The following is a 20,117-nucleotide window of genomic DNA, read 5'->3' on the forward strand; positions in this document are numbered from 1 at the left end:
AATTACTAAACACTTTTCACATAAATAAAGACAGATCTAAACAAATGGAAAAACATCAGTTGCTCATGGTTAGGCCGAGCTAATATAATAAAAATGACAATTTTACCTAAATTTACTTATTCAGTGCCATACCAATCACACTGCCAAAAAATTATTTTACAGAGCTGGATAAGATAATAACAAAATTCATCTGGAAGAACAAGAAGTCTAGAATATTTACAGAATTAATGAAAAGAAATGCTAGGGAAGGTGACCTACCCATACCAGATATTAAACTGTACCATAAAAAGCAGCAGTCATCAAAACTACTTGGTACTGGCTAAGAAACAGAGTGGTAGATCAGTGGAACAGGTTAGGTACACAAGACACAGTATTCAACCACTATAGCAATCTACTCTTTGATAAACCCAAAGAATCCAGATTCTGGGCTAAGAATTCACTATTTCACAAAAACTGTTGGGAAAATTGGAAAACGGTAGGGCAGAAACTGGGCATAGACCAATATCTTACACCGCATACCAAAATAAAAGTCAAAATGGGTTCATGACTTAGGAATAAAGACTGATACTATAAGCAATTTAGGAGAGCAAGGAATAGTTTACCTATTAGATTTATAGGGAAGCAAAGAATTCATGATACAACAAGAGATAGAGAGCATTACAAAATGCAAAATGGATAATTTTGATTATGTTAAATTGAGAAGTTTTTATACAAAAAAGCCAATGCAACAAAGATTAGGAGGGAAGCAGAAAACTGGAAGAAAATCTTTACAACCAGTGTCTCTGATAAAGGCCTCATCTCTAAAATATACAGGGAACTAAGTCAAATTTATAGGAATACAAGTCATTCCCCAATTGAGAAATGGTCAAAGGATATGAACAGGCAGTTTTCAGAGGCAAAAATTAAAGATATCTATAGACATATGAAAAAATGCTCTAAATCACTATTGATCAGAGAAATGCAAATCAAAACAACTCTTAGATACAACATCTCTCCTGTCACATTGGCTAACACGACAAAACAGGAAAATGATAAATGCTGGACAGGATGCGGGAAAATTGGAACACTGTTACATTGTTGGTGGAGTTGTGAACTGATCCAGCCATTCTGGAGAGCAATTTGGAACAATGCCCAAAGGGCTATAAAAATGTGCATACCCTTTGACCCAGCAATACCACTTCTAGGGCTGTATCCCAAAGAGATCACCCAAGTGGGAAAGACACCCATATGTACAAAAATATTTATAGCAGCTCTTTTTGTGGTAGAAAAGAATTGGAAGTCAAGGGGATGCCCTTCAATTGGGGAATGGCTAAACAAGTTGTGGTATATGAATGTAATGGAATACAATTGTGCTATAAGAAATGGGGAAGAAATGGACTTCATAACAACATTAAAAGACCTACATAATATAATGCTGAGTAAGCAGAGCAGAACCAGGAGAACATTGTACATAACCACAGATATATTGATTCTGTGATGACTAACCTTGATAAACTTGGCTCTGCTCAGCAACAGAAGGTTCAAAGACAATTCCAAAGGACTCATGATGGAAAGAACTAGCTACCTAGAGAAAGAACTATGGAGTCTGAATGCAGATTGAGGCAAACTATTTGCTCTCCTTTTTTCTCTCATTTTTTTTTGGTTTTGTTTCTTCTTTCTCATAATTGATTCCATTGGTCATAATTCTTTACAACTTGACTGTGGTGTGAATAAGTTTAATACGAAGCTATATGTAGAAGAGATATCAGATTCCATCCCATCTTGGGGGGGGAGAGGGGAGGGGAAGAAAATCTGGAACTCAAAACCATGTGGAACTGAGTATTGTAAACTAAAAATAAAAAATCTTCATATATAAACAAAAAAGAAGGATAATATATCCTCAGGGGATATGCTGCACCAAGCAGGAGATGGAAGGCTCTGGACAGTAGTGGACTCCTGGTCTTCTCATCTGAGGTGGCTGGCTAAAGCTAGTGGCAGGGAGGAATAGACTCCCTATGCAGATGAAAGATACCTGGCTTGGCCGCAGCAGCCTTTCCTCAGGGGATGTGCTATGCCCCAATGCACCTGCAGCAAGGAGACTGTTGAGGTGGCAGCAGGAAGTACAAGGCAACAGTGAAAATAAGCAAAATAGAGATAAGCAAGAAAAAATATTATGCTTAAAGGTTCTACAGATAATGAACCAATATAAAAACCAACATATGCAACAAATATATAATATCTGGATACTAAAAGGAAAATTTAAATGAACTGTAGGGAATAATACAGAATAAAATTCTAGTACCAGGGGATTGAAATATACCACTTTCAAAACTAGACAAATCTAACAAAAAGATAAACCAACAAAGAAATTAAGGAATCAAAGAGAACTTAGAATAGAAAAATATTAGAGATAATACATCTCTGATGATTAGTGAATGACAAGAGTACACGTGTTTTTCAAGTATACATAGCAATTATATAAAAACTGACCATATACTGAGGCATAAAAACTCTGCCAAGAAATAAACAAATACTAAACATTTCCTTTACTCACTGTAATGCAATAAAAATTATATTCAAGATAAGGCCTTTGAAGAAAGCATTAAAAATTAATTGGATACTAACCTAATCCTAAAGAACTGGTGAATAGAAGAGATAGCAGAAAATTTCATCAATGAAGATAATGAGACAACATACCAAAACTTTGAGGATTTAGCTGAAACAGAACGTCCAGCTCCCTTAAGCTGTTTAGTTGCTTAGTTGTGTCTAACTCTTCAAGATCCCATTTATGGTTTTCTTAACAAAGATACTGTAACCAGAATGGCCTTTATTTTCTTTGAATGGCTCAGCTTACCTCATTGAGCCTCTGGATGCTGTGGCTTGCTCTTCCGGGGCAGGAAGCCTAGAGAGCATGTCAGGAAGCAGAAAACTTCCTGTGTGATGAGTCATGGGGCTGGCTGAGGGGAGGTGTTAATGTCTACCCTAGGGGGAGGGGCCAAGTCAAGAACCAATCGGCCCTGGTCATTCAGGCGACGCTTGATGATGTCAAAAACCCTATAAGAGGGGAGAGGACAGCTTGAAGCTCTCTCTTTCCTTTTCCGGTTGGTGTTGGAGCAGCGGCAAGCAAGTGTGACTCTGGGCCAGCCCTTGCTCTCGGGTGAGCCCAGATGTTGGTAACTATGAATTGTGTTGGGTCTGTCTGTTGTATTTGTATTTGTTTGTATTTGTAACTTGTTTGTATTTTGGTTTTGAGGTTCGGGGTGCTGGTTTGTTTTTCCCCCGAACTAAATGAATGTTTTGAACCTCAGGGTGCTGGTTTTTCCCCTGAAGTAACTCAATGAATCTGTATTTGGTCTGTCTCTTGATGCTTGTCTGTATGCTCCCCTGAACTAACTGAATGCTGGTGTTTTTTCCCCTGAACTAAATGAATGTTGTCTGTATGCTACCTGAATGCTATATTAAAGTAAGCTGGTCAACCCCTTCACCGTGCTTTCCTTGTTTAAGCAGATAAAAAGAACCTGTGCTTTCCCGGCGTCCCGGCAGCCTCCTGGGTCCCAGCAGCCCCCTGGGTGCCGGCTGTGGGGGAGTGATCTTACGCCCCCACCGAAGCTGCTAGCTGGGTTGTTAAAACAGATACTGAAGTTTTTTGCCATTTCTTTCTCCAGTTCATTTTATAAAGAAACTAAAGCAAACTGAAGTCACTTGCTCAGGGTCACACAGCTAACAGGTGTCTGAGGCCAAATTTGAACTCAGGTCCACCCGACTCCAGGGCCAGCACTCTGTCCACTATGCCACCTAGATGCCCCTGGCTCCCATATACCTACCCCTGAAAAACCCTTAAGTATGCACCAGACCAAATAAGAAATCCAACAAGAAATTAGAATGAGTGACTTCTTTTAACCAGGAATTGCACAAAAAGTAAGCCAGACATCCACAGGCAACAAGAAAGGGCCACCCTTCCTCTCAGCAAAGTCAGGACTAGCCCTTCTCAGTAAGAGAGACAAAACACTTTTTGCCTGCAAGAACACTTTTTGCCCTCTATTTCCAGAGTCAGAAAACTAAGGTCCCCTAAGAAACACCCAAAGGGGTTATAAAGCTCCAATGTGATCAGAAAACCTCATAGTGGAAGCCCCAGCATAAAGGGCAGTAACAACAGAGCAATAATATTCAGACTAGGACAGCACAGGCCCAAGGGCTCTTCCACACAAAAGCCCAGAAGGGACAAAACCTAGGAATGGTGAAAAACCACAATTCAGAAACTAAAAGGTTGAGAAATGACTAAATCAAAGAAAACACCAAATGATATCAAAAAATCATTCTAAGCTAAAGATCTCTAAAAAGAAGATACACATACATAGAAACTCAAAGGAAAAAAGTGAATTCTCCACAGGGCTACATTATTATCTAGGAAAAAAATGAAACAGGAGAACAAAAAACATTAAACAAAATCTTCTGAGTAAAGAACTAGAGGGACAATAAATAGCTTAAAAGAGAAAGTGAGTGGTAAACCTTGTCCAAGCAGTATACTTTAAAAGCTAAAATACATGAAATAGAAATCAATGACTCTATGAGACAACAAGGAATATTTGAAGAAAACTAAAAGATTGAAGAAATAGTTAAAAAAAAAAGCCTAGATGCTATATCTCAAGAAATCATGAATGAAAACTATCTAGATCGATTAGAACTAGAGGACAAAGTAAAGTTTGAAAGAATCTCCCGATTACCTCCTGAAAATAACCCCCAAAGGAAAAGTCCCAGGAAAGTTCCTGCCCAAATCCAGAGTTTCTAGGTCAAAGAAAAAAAATATTGCAAGCATCCTAAAAGAAGTTCAAATACGATAGAACTAGGTTCACATAAGATGTAGCAGCTTTTATTGTACACAGAGGAGATCTTGGAATACGACATTCTAGAAGTTAAAAAATACAGACTTATAACCAAGAATAACTTAGCCAGAAAAGTTGAGCACATGGGTAAAAAAAAAATTAATCTTTAATAGAATAGAAGACTTCCAGCCATTTCGGATGAAAAGACAAGAGCTGAGTAGGAATTCTGAAATACAAACACAAGAGTTGAGAGACAGCTAAAAAGGAATATTTATTTGAACAATTTGAAGGAGCCATATGATAATGTAGTAGTAATAAATTCCTGATCCAGAAGGAGTAAGGAAAAAAACAAAAATAAAAAGGACACCTTAGATTCCCTCTTTAAACATTGTTTTAAATGCAAAAAACTGAGGAAGTTCAGAAAGTAGAGATAATTCAGACCACTTTGAAAGTAATGTGTAGAATTTACCATATACTTAAAAAAAAAAAAGCAAGGAGTATGAAATAGAGATGTCATCCTTTGTCTAGACTTCTTTGTTTTCCATGGCAATACAAAAGAAATTTAGCTACATCAAAAGTAAGTTTAGCTTGCTTTGTTGTGATTTTTTCCTAAATATTACAACTCTAATAGTTTTTATTAAAGGTTACCTTATGCTAGAAGTTAAACCTTGGTTTAAACTTGTTTAAACCTTGCATATAACATTTCTTTATGCCCAAACTGATGCTTTCTACATAGTACTGACCATCTATGCAAAAAGAAAGAGGAGAGAGAGAGAGGGGGAGGGGGAGAGAGAGAGAGAGAGAGAGAGAGAGAGAGAGAGAGAGAGAGAGAGAGAGAGAGGGGAAAGAAGGAAGGAAGGAAGAAAGAAAGAAACCTCAAAAGTAAACCTAACTTTAAGTCACTTACCAAAGGCACTGAAAAGCTGGTATAGGTCGCTGGTTTTCCATTCTTTGGGGAATGTCACATGTAGAACATGATCTCTTTTGGGTTGCACTATGAGACACATTTTTAATGGAAGGTTTACATTTGAAAGGTGACTATTCCAAAGGCAACCAGAGCTTTACTACTTTCTTTAACTTATTTTGCTACAACAGACATTTCCTGGTAGATACCAAGGCCAGATTAACTTGGGGATTCTCTATTAATGTTACATGTTAACAAATGGTGCTCAAGAACTATGACTCTTTAGTAAGATTAATAAGACTATCGTCTTACATAGGACCTCAGTTTTTACCATAGTAATTACAATTATAGTAATAACAACAACAAACAATAGGAAACATTACTATAGTGTCTACTACGTGACAGGCACCGTGCGAAGCATTTTATAATTATCTCATTTGATCTTTACAATTACCTAGGAGTAGTAAGGATTAAACGAATGCTAGTATTATCATCATTTTACAGATGAGGAAACTTAAGCAAACCGAAGTTAAATGAATTGCCCAGGGTCACACAGCTAGAAAGTGTCTGAGGCCACATTTGAACTCAGGTCTTCCTGACTACAGGCCCAGCACTCTATCCACTGTGCCACCGGGCTATCTATACTGCTGAGAACCTCCCAGAATCCTTATGCTAGAATATTCTTTCTTTTTACAAAACTTCCTTGTAACTCTAATTTTATTTTTAAAGATATAAAAATCCCTTTGTTCAGGATCTTTAACTGAACCATTTCTTCTCATTTTAATCTGTTCATTCCATATGTTGGTTTAAAGGAGAATGAATAACTCACTGCCCAACCTATATGCAGCAGTTTTGCTTAAATGTAAGTCCCTCAATTCTCCACCTCTAAGGCACATTATCTAAGTGAAATAAAAAAGGGGATAATGAATCAGGCAGGCAGAAGAAAGAAAAAAATGATAAGCATTTTTCTTCTAAATATAATGTTTTTTCATAGGTTTTTTAATGGGAGAAAAATCTCAAAATACTAGCAGTCATTTGTTTTGTTTTTAAAAGATAATGCTGGAAGAAATACTGAGTTTACCGAATAACTATAAGTGAAACAAATGTTTAATTTTTCTTTATGAACTACTCATAAAAATCTGAAGGAAATCATGAAATCAGAATTCTAGTTGAAATAAACACTTTAGAAAGCATATGAAAAAGAAACTTCAAATCATATAAGCAATGGAAAATAAATATAAGTAGGAATTAATCAAAGCTGAAGGGCCCTATTAATTTAGTTACACTAACAATAGAATCATTGTCCACTCTGAAATGAATCAGGAGCTTTTTAAAGAGATATTTCATCAGCTAGTCCTAAATACCACATTTTGAATTTTCCAAATTCAAAGAAATCAAAATCACTTACAGTCTGGTCCTTCCAAATTGAGATATGGGATATCCATGACCCTCATAAGAAATAACCTAAGGTGACAAGAAAGGAGAAATAGTCATGGCCAAACTTGTATTTTATTTTGAAGGAAATACAGGATTCTATAAATATTCTGAACAGAAACAACATTTCACAAATCTCAGCAACAGTTAAATACCATCTATATAAGACAAAATACTAACTTCGACTAATTAGTGACTACATATAGAAAAGGAGCTTTGACAAAGATCAATAAGCACCATTAAAATGACAAAGAAAGACAGACATTTAGCCTTTGATGAAACAATACAAGTATTAACAAGTATAACCTAAGAAAGTTCTTGCCACCTAAGTCCTTAAACACTATCCAATAGTTCAACATCAGAAACTTATATGATTTTATCAGTACAAATGATATTAAAGGGGAATTAATATCTGCTTTGACACTGTTATCCTAAGAACTATGGGACTTACAGCTGAAACCTTGTGTTGTCTCCTCATTAGAACATGAGCTCAGGGAGAGCAGAGTTTGTCTTCCTTTCCCTCTTTGAATTCCCAGTACTTAGCACAGTTAAGCAAAGCAAATGCTTTATTCATTCATCCATCCTAAACAATGACTTTTTCTGACTTTGAATAATAAAGTAAGATAGGAGCTAATTATAAAAAGGTTTCGATTTTTGTTTCTTAAATGAAGAGGCCCTTAAAATATCAATGATAAATTTTATATTTAAATATTCATGATGTCTGTTGTATAGTCACTTCTACCAGCATAAATTATAATTTATCCAGTGCTTCTCGTCTTGACGTTCCTATCCATGTATTTCCATAAATCCTCCACAGTAGATATATCCAATGCACTGAAGGATTTCCTCTCTGCTTTTTAATATTTCTTGGATACTAAGTAACACTCATGCTATATGCATTTTATCCTTCATTCTCAAAATGACTTGTTTGCTTATTTTACTTTTTATGCATGTCCTTCCTTGATTATGATTCTTGCGCTACTTCTCTCAATGTAAATCACTGTTGTAAATTATTCACTTCTCTCCTAACCCTCCAAATTCTCTCTTCTCTTCACTAAAAGTGATTTTGTTTTTACTGACTTTCAAAATTTGATTTACTCAATTAACATTTTGAAGAACTGCTACTTTTTAATAATCAATTAAAAACTACTTTATTCTTGGAATAAGTCTTGTATTAGACTATTGTCATTATCTTGCAATTAAAGGCTCATTTCTACTCATTACTCAAGAGTTAGTGATCTATTTAACAAGCAATAGCACTAAGAGGAGAAATAAACATGTTGCTCAAAGAAGCCAAAAACACTACCCATGACAGTAAAATCTTTAACTATTAAAATGGTTTTATTTTTTAAAATAATTTCTCACCTATAATACAACTTCATGGTCCTGATCTACTGGTTAAGAGTCTATCTTCTTATTTTTTTAAAAATGTGCTGATGTTTCAAGATGCCTTTTATTTAATAAATTAATCCTAACACCTAAGAATTAGACTGAAGGAGTTAATTCAAACTCAGAACTTGGGAAATCATTCTTATAAATAACTGAGAGGTCTCAATATTCTATTGTACCATAAAAATTCATAGTGTCAATTCTCCATCTGGAGAACTCAGAGATTAATCCATCAATTCTAGTGAATCCTCTTTTTATAGGTTTAGGAACCTAAATGTCTAAGTAAAATTACATTCTTTGAGAAATACATTCCTGGAAAAGGAAAAAGCATTAAAATATAAGATTACAAGAACAAGGAAGAGATAAATGAAAGAACAATAATTGATTTAACAAAAAAATTGTAGTAAATAGTAGTTTTAACATTTAAATAGTTTTCCTATTGTGGTCACCAAGCAATAATTATTATTAATTAACTTAGATTCAAGAGACAATGAAGGTTATGAAAACCTAAAGTGCTAGAAATAGTTTCCAATTAAAGATTGAGACTCAAAATGGCAGCTAGATGGGTGTAGTACATAAGAGGACTTGAAGTCAAGATGCCTTGAATTCAAATACTACCTCAGATTATTACATGATTACTCAACGGTGCTCAAGTTATTAAACCTGGGTAAGTCATTTAACCTCTCTGAGCCTCAGTTTCCTCATATATAAAATAAGGGTAATAGAATCCAGGGTTGCTTCCAGCTCTTAATCTATGATCTCTTGGATGACCTTTGACATGATCAGTGTAAGCTTTTTAAAAAAAAATTTTAATATCTAAAATTTCAGTTAATAGGCAACTTTCCAGAACACATTTGAAAGTATGACATTATTAATAAATGATATCCCAGGCTAGTGTTTATCTAGTTTGGCTTAGTAATTAATTGGAGATGAGACAAAAGTCAAATTTAAACTAATTTTTCAAACTGTATAACATTTTGTAATTATTATAGGGAAATTACTAAAATGATAATTTAGAATTTGTAATAATTAAAATGAACTGTTTTTCCTCACTTTTGTACAATTTATCAAAAAAGGGATTTGTTAAGTAACTCAAGTGTGAACAAATTTATATAGGAGCCATATTTAATCCACCTAAGAGGATTTTTTTTAGATTTTATTTAGCACTATAGCCAATGTATTATGTTGCTAATAACTAATAATAAACGACTCATTTAATCCTATTGAAAGTTCGCTAGTATCTCTACTTAGAAAGCATGTTAATTGTTTTGGTTTGTAAAACTGGAAAACAGTGAAATGGTACAGCTGAAAATTTTCATTAATTCTTACTGTCCTTAATTTTAATTACTAAGATTTTCCCCTCTATCAATATTGTCTATATTGTCTCATTCAGTAAAGGAAGAAAATGAGTTTAAAGGGAAATAATTTTATTGAAAATGCATTAACAAAGGATTCCTTTTCGTTTGTTATTTTTAATTACAGGCTTACCTAGTACTTTATGTGGAAAACTTGTGCAATCTTTCCAGTGAGCCTACATATGTATATGGTCTATGATCTAATATTTTAAAAGCTCTTCCTGGATTAATCTCATTAATAGGGGTTATTTATAGAAACAATGTAAATTTATTTTCTGTGCCAAGTGTCTTTGATGGAAGACCATCTACAATAGCTGCCTCCACTTTCAGTCTCTTCTTAAGCTCTTACAACATGGCTTCCAACTTTATCATTCCAATGAAATGTCTCTCTTCAAAGTTACCAGTAAACTCTTAGTTACCAAATCCAAAGGACTTTTTTCAATCCTTATTCTCCTTGATTTCATTATAGCCTTTGACATGGTTAATCACTCTCTCCTCCTTGACAGTCAAAATATTACAGCCTACAGGCAAATTATTTCTACTGTATATAAAATTTTTTGAATTAAAATTAATTTCCAGTCGAAATACCCAAATGACAAAAAACTATCCAAACAGCATTGTCTACTTATTATTTCAATCAAATAGAAAGTCCTTATGTACAATTTATTAATACCTTTTCTTAACTTTTTCCTAAGCCTCTGATCTGGTGATTTGGTTTTGGACATTGGACAATGGACTCAAACCATGTCAAAACAATGAAAGCCCACACTGCATATAATTTGGCAGCCAACAATATGTTGAATGAGTCATGAGACTGTAAAATGAACTCTTGTATTTGCAGCTTTGCTTCTGGGAATACAAACCAAGGCAAATTCCTCCCAGTAAACTGTCATCTTCCTTGTAAAATGCTACTTGCAGACCATTATGCTGGAAAAAATGTGTGGTCTTTGAAATTTTAATAAAACCCTTTAAGTGAATGTATACTACACACGGGCTAGCTGTCATAGGGCCTACAATGATTCTCTGAAATGAGAAGCTAAAACACTTTACAAAGAAATCACCTTACATGCCATTAAATTTTAAGCAAAAACAGGGAAACCCGTAAACAAGCAAAAATTTTGGTATGTATATGAGAAAAGCTATTCCTTCACTGTGAACTAAGAATAATTAGAATGTCTTTCATCTTTAGATATCAAAAGATATTCACTCAAACCAACAATTCTACAAAACCTCATTCTTATTTCTGTGATGGTGCTATGTGGCCATAGAAGTGTAGACAAAAAAGTCAAGAAAAATCCTCTTCTTAGAACCTTAATGTAATTCCTGTCTCTTTTCATGAATATTTTAACATTTATTTAGCATTTGTTTGACATTAACAACAAAGATGATACCTTCTGTCATTATCTCTTCCTTCACTACTGTCTCACATAATGAGGTGGTCTTACTCCTTACCAAAGCTATCCCATCCACTTGTTCAAGTGATCTCATTCCATCCTCCTCCAATATATTATCCTATTTGTCATCCTCACTCTCTCACTTATTTTTAATCTCTCCCTGTCTAATGGTTCATTCCTTTCTGTCTTACAAACATGCCACTGGCTCCCCCATCCTGGAAAAAACCCTCACTTGATCCTTCCATCCTGGACAACTACTGTCCTCTCTTTTGCCCTTGGTGGCTAAACTCCTTGAAAAGGTCTTCTGTAATAGGTGCCTCCACTTTCTCCCCTATCACTCTCTTCTTAATCCCTGACAATTTAGCTTCTAACTTTATCACTCTACCAAAACTGCTCTCTCCAAATGCAAATTAAAACAACTCTGAGGTACCACTTCACACCGATCAGATTGGCTAATATGACAGAAAGGAAAAATGATAAATATATTAGCCAAAGTAGGAAAATTGGGATACTAATGCACTGTTGATAGAGTTGTAAATTGATCCAATCATCCTGGAGAACAATTTGGAACTATGACCTAAGGGCAATCAAACTGTGCATAGCCTTTGATCCAGCAATAGCACTACTAGGCCCGTATCCCAAAGAGATCAGAAAAAAGAGAAAATGACTGGCATGCACAAAAATGTTTATAGCAGCAATTTTTGTGGTGGCCAAGAACTGGAAATTGAGGGGATGCCCATCAACTGGGGAATAGATGAACAAGCTGTGGTAAATGAATGTAATGGAATACTACTGTGCTACAAGAAACAAAGAGCAGACAGATTTCAGAAAACTTGGAAACACTTGTATGAACTGAGGCTGAGTGAAGTGAGCAGAACCAGGAGAACATTATACACGGTAACAGCCACATTGTGTGATGATCAACTATGTTAACTTAGCTCTTCTTAACAGTACAATGATCCAAGACAATTACAAAGGACTCGTGACGGAAAATGCTATCCACATCCACAGAAAGAGCTGATAGGGCTCTGAATGCAGATCGAAGCATATTATTTTTACTTTCTTTACTTTTCTCATGTATTTTTCCCTTTTGTTCTGTTTCTTCTTTCACAACATGATTAATATAGAAATGTTTTACATGATTGCACATATATAACATATCAAATTGCTTACCATTTTACGAAGAGGGGAGGGAGTGTAATGGCAAGTAAAGTGGGACTTTTTGTTGTCTTTTGTTTTGGAGTGCTTCTCAGCACTAAGACAATCAAGTGCCTTTGAGTCTTGCCTTTGTTTCAATCAATAGTCTTTGATTGAATCGGGAGTCTTTGATGACCTGCTTAAGTCACAGGAAGGCCTAGGTCACATGGGTTTGAGTCTCATGGTTGTGACACCCTCTGACCCTGAAGAAGCATATATATACTTGGAGGTTAGCATTTTGCTTTGGGGGTTCACTCATCAGACGAGTGTTGGTGTGGAAACTCTGAGTAGCCATCAAGGAACCTCCTGGCAATTCCACGAATAAGACACTCCACCTCTCAGTTACAGGTATTCTCTCTGGCTGTCCCTCATGGCTGAAATGCTCTCTCCTCCTCTGCACCAATTACTCAACTCCCTTGCTTCCTTTTGTTATTTAATTGTTTTCAGTCATATCCCACTCTTTGTGACCTCATTGAGGGTTTTTTGGGAGAGACACTGGAGTAGTTCACCATTTCCTTCTCTGGCTCATTTTACAGATGAAGAAACTAAGGCAATCAGGGTTAAATGACTTGCCCAGGGTCACACACAAATCTGAGGTCATATTTGAACTCAAGAAGATGAGTCTTCCCAACTCCAGGCCCAGCACTCTACCCACTGTGCCACCTAGATGCCTTCCTTAAGTTCCAACTAAAATCCCATCTTTTACAAGAAGCTTTTTCCTATTCCCTCTTAATCCTAGTCCATTCCCTCTATTATTTTCTATTTATTATTTCCTCTATGTATATATCTGTTTGTATTTTTTTCTCCCCCGTTTGATTATAAGCTCCTTGAGGGCAGAAACTGTCTTTCACCTCTTTTTTTATCTCCACTGCTTAGCACAGTGCCTGGAACACAGTAGGTGCTTAATAAAAGTTTACTGACTGATTTGCTATGCCATTTGCTATGACCTGATGAATATAAAAGAATTACCAAAAGACATTTTGTCACCTATTTTATGTAGCTATATTCAAGGACAGAAAAATGATGCATATGGAGTCAAAGCACCTGGGTCTAAATTCCAGCTCTGTGTTTTGCCCCATTTGTGACCATTGGCAAGATACTTAAACCTCTCTGGGCCTCAGCTGTTTGTCTTTAAAAATGATGTGCTTACAACAGGTGACCTCTGAAATTCCTTATAACTCTGAGTCTACGTTCCTAACGGGACTCTGCTACTCAAGTATACCTAGAAGAAATCATATTGGTTATTCTGGAATGCTGTGCAAAGTCTACTTAACTCTACAAACTAACAAAAAAAAAGTTAAAGATGATTTTGGGTGCACATACAACAAGGAAACCCTATAGACAATCAAAGATTTTAATCATCAAATTACTAAAATTACTACAAAATTACTAAAATACAAATTACTACTACAATCAGCTATTAAGGAAGCATGCTCTACAATGATTCTCTCATTTTCATGAAAAAAAAGAAAGAAATCAATGCAAATACAAGGTTTATAGATACAGCGTATCCCAAAAGTCTTGGTGTAGTTTTAAGCTTTAATAACTTCCTAAGTACCAATTTTACAAACTTTCATTAAAAGTTTAATTATTTAAACTTCTGTTACATATATTTCATGAATTTTTAATTTTAATTTTAGCAAGGCAAAGCAGCTGTTATTATACATTATATGTGAGAAAATTTATGCATGATTTTTTCTCGAACCAGTGGCTCAGTAGAAAAGGTCCTCTTATTCAGCCACTTCAGTTACTAGATCAATCTCCATTAGAATTCTTCTTGTGCAATCATGTCAAAAGTAAAATGTATACATCAAACCCTTGTTCTTTGGATAATATTAAGGCTAGGATTACAAATGCAATCCTTTCAGTCACTGAGCAGAAGTCAATCAAAGTTTTTATAAAGCAAAAATCTGGAATGGGCATGTACATATAGTACAAGACAGTGGTTATGCTGAATTTTAATTTTAAAAATTTCAATATTTTTACTCAATTAACCTTAAAATCCACTAAACTGTATTAAGACTTTTGGGACACTATTTTGTGTGATTGGAGTATGGTAATGCTGAACAGAAAGTAACCAACCAAAAACTACAAAGAAATGGCAGTGTCTAACCTGTCTGACCTCATATTCCAAACCTTCCATGACTTCTATGTGGAGTCTTGATCTATTTCCTTGAGAGACTCAATACAAGAGCAATGGAAGAATAACATTAAGAATGCAATCAAGAACAAAACCCATCCTCCATCTGAAGAAAATGTCTATGTCTCACATGTCTATTTTGCTTTAAGGTTTACACAGCACCTCTTTAAAAAGCACTCCTTTAAGGTGGGTGGGGAATGTATTATCTCTATTTTACAAATGAGCAACCTTGAGCTTGATGAGGTTGACCGGCTAGAGGCCAAGATTCAAACCCAGATTTCTCCTGACTCCAAGTGCAACGCTTTTTCCACTACAGAATGCTGAAGCAATGGTTATCAAAGCACAATTTTGTCTATATAAAAAGACTACGTGACAAAGGAATCCCCAAGCAGTGGTTAGCTGACAAACCAGCTATCCGAAGCACAGTAACAACTGAAAAGGTGAGCAGAGAGATATTTTAAAAACAGACTAATTTAGTTTCAAATAATGTAGCACAATTGTCTGCGAGGAAACTGTGGCAGAACCATCCTAAAACCTACCTATGAGCAAGTTTTCTCTAAGGAAAGGCTTCAGGCAGCTAAGAGGCAAGTTAGGATGGAGCAATAGGCAGGAAATCCGATTAGCTATAGCCACAATTCAAAAGAGTAGTCTTTCCAAGTGTGTTGTGAAGTGTATGCTACAAAATTAAAGAGGCACATGAATCAAGTCTTTCCAGTGACCTGAACTCAAATGTAATGATCACCATCAAGAAGTCACAGAATCATTAAACCAGAGAAGCAAAGTGTGATAGAATCATAAACTTAAGAGCTGATCAGGAGATCCTTTAATACGCAGAATCTAATATGAGACCTTTAATCAGCTGTGTGTTTTCACAAAAAAGAAAACTTATTTTGATTTCTTTGACAAAACAAAATCTCAAGTCATTTAAAATTCTCAATCTTTCTGTCAAAATGCTATTTACTTCATATACCAGGTCAAAATGTAGATTTCATTTTACCTGCTGTCATCAAAACTATATGCTCTTCTTTCCAATAAACTCCTCCTCAAGAGATCACATACACAGCATTACAGATATATTTTCAAGTGAAATAGTGCTTCTCTCACCCCAATGAAAACTAGCAGATAGAGCTATTGAGTAAAATCTAATCTCAATGCAATTTTAGTGAAGAATTAATTTAGAGCTTAGCTTCACTATGTGCCTTTCAACTGAAAATTGAAACATTTAACGATTCACCGGGTCTACTGTACTTGCAAATAGTCTTGGTATTTCCTCCAGGCCACAGCAGCAAAAGCACTGCATAAGAAGCTTGTATGCTAAGACTCATCATTATACATATTTATGGGCTATGAAAAACTAATTTTATCGTCAGGGGGAAAAAGGCAAGCAGAAATGTGTCCCAAAACAGACTATTTATTTTGAATGCTCAGTAATGCTTCTGTACAAAATACAAGTAGAAAGCACAGAAGAGAGTTATTTTAGAATCATTTTAATTCTAGTCAGTTGGGGACACAATTTTCAATCAAGTCACTTGCTCTTTAGACAAAGAGAATGTTGCCTGACATTTGTCTCCCAGGGTCAATTCATGTGCTTCCCTCTGAACAGAGATGGAGCATTACCAACACCAATGGGATGAAAACTCATTTGAAGAGCATTCACCGAATGAACCACATCAAATTATATCTAGAATATACAGGAACAAAAATGTTGAAGTGGCCATTTAGAGGAGGTAATATCTGTAGGTCTTGGAGCGCATTTAGCTTTTCAAATATAAAGTAAACTAAACACAATGATTGCTCAAGATAGTTAAGTCACTAAGAACTCTGAAAACCCACCAGTTAAGTAGTTTGTGAAAACAAAAATTACCTTTCTTTAAATACAAACAAATAAGTTCCTGGAATGAATTTCTCTGTTTTTGAGACTGTTGCTCCTTAATACAGGATAACAACGGACCCTTAAAAACAGCTACTCATCTTCTTGCTTATAGCATTGAGCAGCTTATGCACAGTGAATACAAGGCAAGTCTGCTTTCATGCATTTCACTGCTAATCTCCCCCTAATGGAGAGGACAAGCTGCTAAAATATGGATGTGTGGGTTGATATTATTTTTCCAAACAAGGCAGAATTAAAGTAAACATATTAAGTCAATACTTACACTGAAGAGAAATTTTTGTAAAGTAATAAAAGCATCTTCACCACATCATGACAGCTTGGTGTTTGGACAGTCTCATACTGCTTTCTAAGTGTCAGTATTGTTGACGGTGCCAGGGCTCTAGGATGAGTTCAGGGGAGTGCCATTTAAGGTTTCTCACATAGACTAACCCTCAAACACAAGCCTAGCTTATTTAAAATCAAGACTTTTTGGTAATTAAGAACAGTTAATGCAGGACAACAGATAACAACCTAAGATAAACCCTTTGCTGATGGTTTCTTGAAAACCAGTACTGATTCAGACATAGTTTAAAAAATCAGGACAGAATAAGGAAGTCAGACAAGCCAGAAAATAAATTAATAAGCAATACTCTCCTCCCCCTTCTCTCTGCCTCATGGCAGTCTCTACTTGTAAATTACTCTTGAAGTACCTGTACTAAGGTGATGCTCGAGGAGCGTTGGGCTGGTGGTTTGGCGCAATGAGAGAAAAAGGCAAATGGGCACAAGGAAGAGGAAGCAGCTTCAATAAATATATGTAGGACCGATGCATACGGTATGGAGGGGTAACAAATTCAACAGGCTTACTGTTTCCTTGAACTTGTCTAGAAGACGACTCACCAAAGTACTTGCCTTTGAATACACCTTTGCGTATTTTTGCAGACTCCCAAAATGGACTTCATTTTTAAAGTGTCTGCTCATTTTATCTGGAAAAGAATGTGTATGGCAGCTGATTTGATGGAGCTTAAAAGAAGGCTGAATTATAACTCCCCATGGCTTAAGTTACATTTTAAAAGGATGGTGATTCATCTAGTTCCCTGGTGCTGCCACCATTAAAAGAGAATTAAACTACCACCCTTAAATTCTGGGGCCATTTGCTTCTACAGCCATGTTGTGGGTGAATGCTATCAGCTTGCTGCTTTCTCCTATCTTGCCTCTGTCTTCATCTTCTCCAGAACTCTCCCTGCAGTGACCACCAAAGGGTCCTGGAAGATGGTACTTGAAAAGCACTGCTTCAGCTTTATATGCTAACTTCAGATAATAAGCTGAAGGAGAAGATCAAGCTGCCATTCTCTTATTTCCTCACAACTTACACAACTTCCCCCAATCCTAAAAAACTGCAAACAACATAAAGGCAGATTGTTTCTCCCTCATAATTCAATTTTGCGTTGAGATCTTTTAAAGTAAAATACAGATTGCCACGAAGTGTTCTCTCAAGAACCTTGCTGAGTTGCTCTTCTGAAAGGAGACTTTATAGGAGTCGAGCACTTCAGCTATTTCCCTTCAGCTCTTCCTCCTCCTGTCAACACACAAAGCGCTACCCAAAGATACACAATTACACCAAAAAGCTTATGTGTGGCATCAACTGACAAGAAAAACGAGACAGTCCCTCTGACTTCCCCAGTGACAGCACTAAATACTTATGACTTGCCTTAAATCTATAACAATATAAAAGTTACAAACCAGTACAAAACTGTTATACAGGTAAACTTAAGAATTCTTTATCCAATAACTGAAAATATGAGAGTTTATGTGCCTAAAGATTTATACATCTTTCAAAGGGAAGGGGCAGATGAGAAAAAGGAAAGGAACTAGATCCATAATTTCATGCATATAAGGAACTCATGATATGGAAATTCCCTCCTTATGCAGAGCCACAAATTACCCATGACTTAAGTCCTTAGAGAGTTACCTAGTTCTGGCACATAAGTGCCTTGTCTCCAGTCTTTCTGACTGCAAGGCAGTCCCTATATTTCACTATTCACTTCACTTAAACTTAAGATAATTAAGGGTTTTTAGAGTACAAGGACAAGATGTGCGCTTCTGACACACTGAGATGCCTGAAACAAAACAAGGTGGCTAATACGAACAGCTGACAAACAGTGGTTAAAAATCTTCTTTTCTCCTTCAGTCAAAAAGTATTTATTAATTACATGTATTTACAAATACTAGTATTTATTACTACTACTATGTGTCAGGCTCTGTAACAGACACTGGGGATGCAAAGACAAAAATCAAACGGCTTCTGCCCCTAAGGAGCTTTCCTTCTCTGAGGAAATACAACATATGCATATACACATATATACAAGATAAATACACAGTAAATTGCATGGAAGGAGGCATTAGCAGCTAGGATGAGAAAAGACCTCATTTAGGAAGTGGTGTTTGAATTAAGCTTAGTAAGGATGTTTTAAAAAAAATACTATAGTGGACTGGTCTAAATAAGCATTTCCCTAACTGCATTTTATATGATATAAACAGGAAAGGTATTTCATGAGAAAACATTAGTGATATTCTTCTCACTAAAATATTAAACATGGAAATTACGTATCAATAATAGTGACTGTATCTGCCAGTTTTAGGTATGAAAAGAAACTTAATTTCCTCTGTTTTGCACTAAAATCCCTATGGCCTCCCCTTTAGTTCAAAGATTTTACATACCAACACAGTCCCTTGAACCAGTTTATAAATTTGTCAATACTTGCCCCATTGCTCCATAACTAAATCAGATTGGGTAATGTTAGTCAAAGCAATAGCTGTGCATCTCAAATACAGGATGGTGTGAGGCATATACAGAACGAAAATACAGGCATGAAGTCAACCATAAGTTGAATTTTTTGTCAATGGCTAAAACTAAATACCAAAGCACATTTAAAGAGTAAGGGAATAAAAAGGTCAAGTGAAGGAGAATTCTTCTGGCTCTTAGTTCTGCATTTCTTCAAATTATAAAGGGAATGGGGAAAGTAGATACCTGGCTTCCCTAAAAACAATGTGACTTTGGGCAAGTCACATCATCACTTCTGTGCAGCATGGATGGTAGCTGTCATCTCTTTTTCCTCACTATATATACTGTCATATTTTCACATCAATAAAACCTACAAAAAAGATGTCAAACAGGGAGCTCTCAACTTCTTCACGGGATAGAAGCTATACCCTACAGTAACAACATCCAAAGAGTTAATAATTGCTCAGTAATAAGAAAATGTGCTTTTACGAAGGAATGTTTTGAATATGAAATAGTCTCAATACTAAACACCTAAAAAGTTCCTCTGATCTAATCTTTATTTACCAGTAGAAAGCATTATTATGTAATTTTTCAAAAAAAATGTTTTATATTGTTCATTTTTCTAATATTAATTTATTTTTAGTCAGGGTCTGTTCCTCATCAGAATGAGCATGCAAATACTAAATAGCTTTAAGGAGATTTTCCAGTAAGAGAGAGATTTACAGTTAAATGTTATCAAGCACAGCTCCCCACTTGAAGAATGTATATTCATTATGGTTCCTCAACACTCATTCTCTTAATACCTCCCATTTATATAAGGCTTTGAGGTGTACAAAATGTTTTCCTAACA

At 35.7% G+C, this 20,117-nt stretch overlaps 1 protein-coding gene across 1 annotated transcript in view; it reads right to left on the minus strand.

The window, feature by feature from the left end:
• The window catches only part of PARN (poly(A)-specific ribonuclease), a 186,176-nt gene that overhangs the window by 115,383 nt on the left and 50,676 nt on the right, over window positions 1–20,117 (minus strand). Inside the window, exons 19-20 of the mRNA XM_036738871.1 lie at window positions 7,115–7,170; window positions 5,710–5,796 (exon numbers count right to left, since the gene is read on the minus strand). Of these exons, the coding sequence (XP_036594766.1) occupies window positions 5,710–5,796; window positions 7,115–7,170 (143 nt within the window). The remainder of the gene's footprint in view (window positions 1–5,709; window positions 5,797–7,114; window positions 7,171–20,117) is intronic.

This window comes from Trichosurus vulpecula, chromosome 9, assembly GCF_011100635.1.
Source record: "Trichosurus vulpecula isolate mTriVul1 chromosome 9, mTriVul1.pri, whole genome shotgun sequence".
In the NCBI taxonomy this organism is placed as follows: Eukaryota; Metazoa; Chordata; class Mammalia; order Diprotodontia; family Phalangeridae; genus Trichosurus; species Trichosurus vulpecula.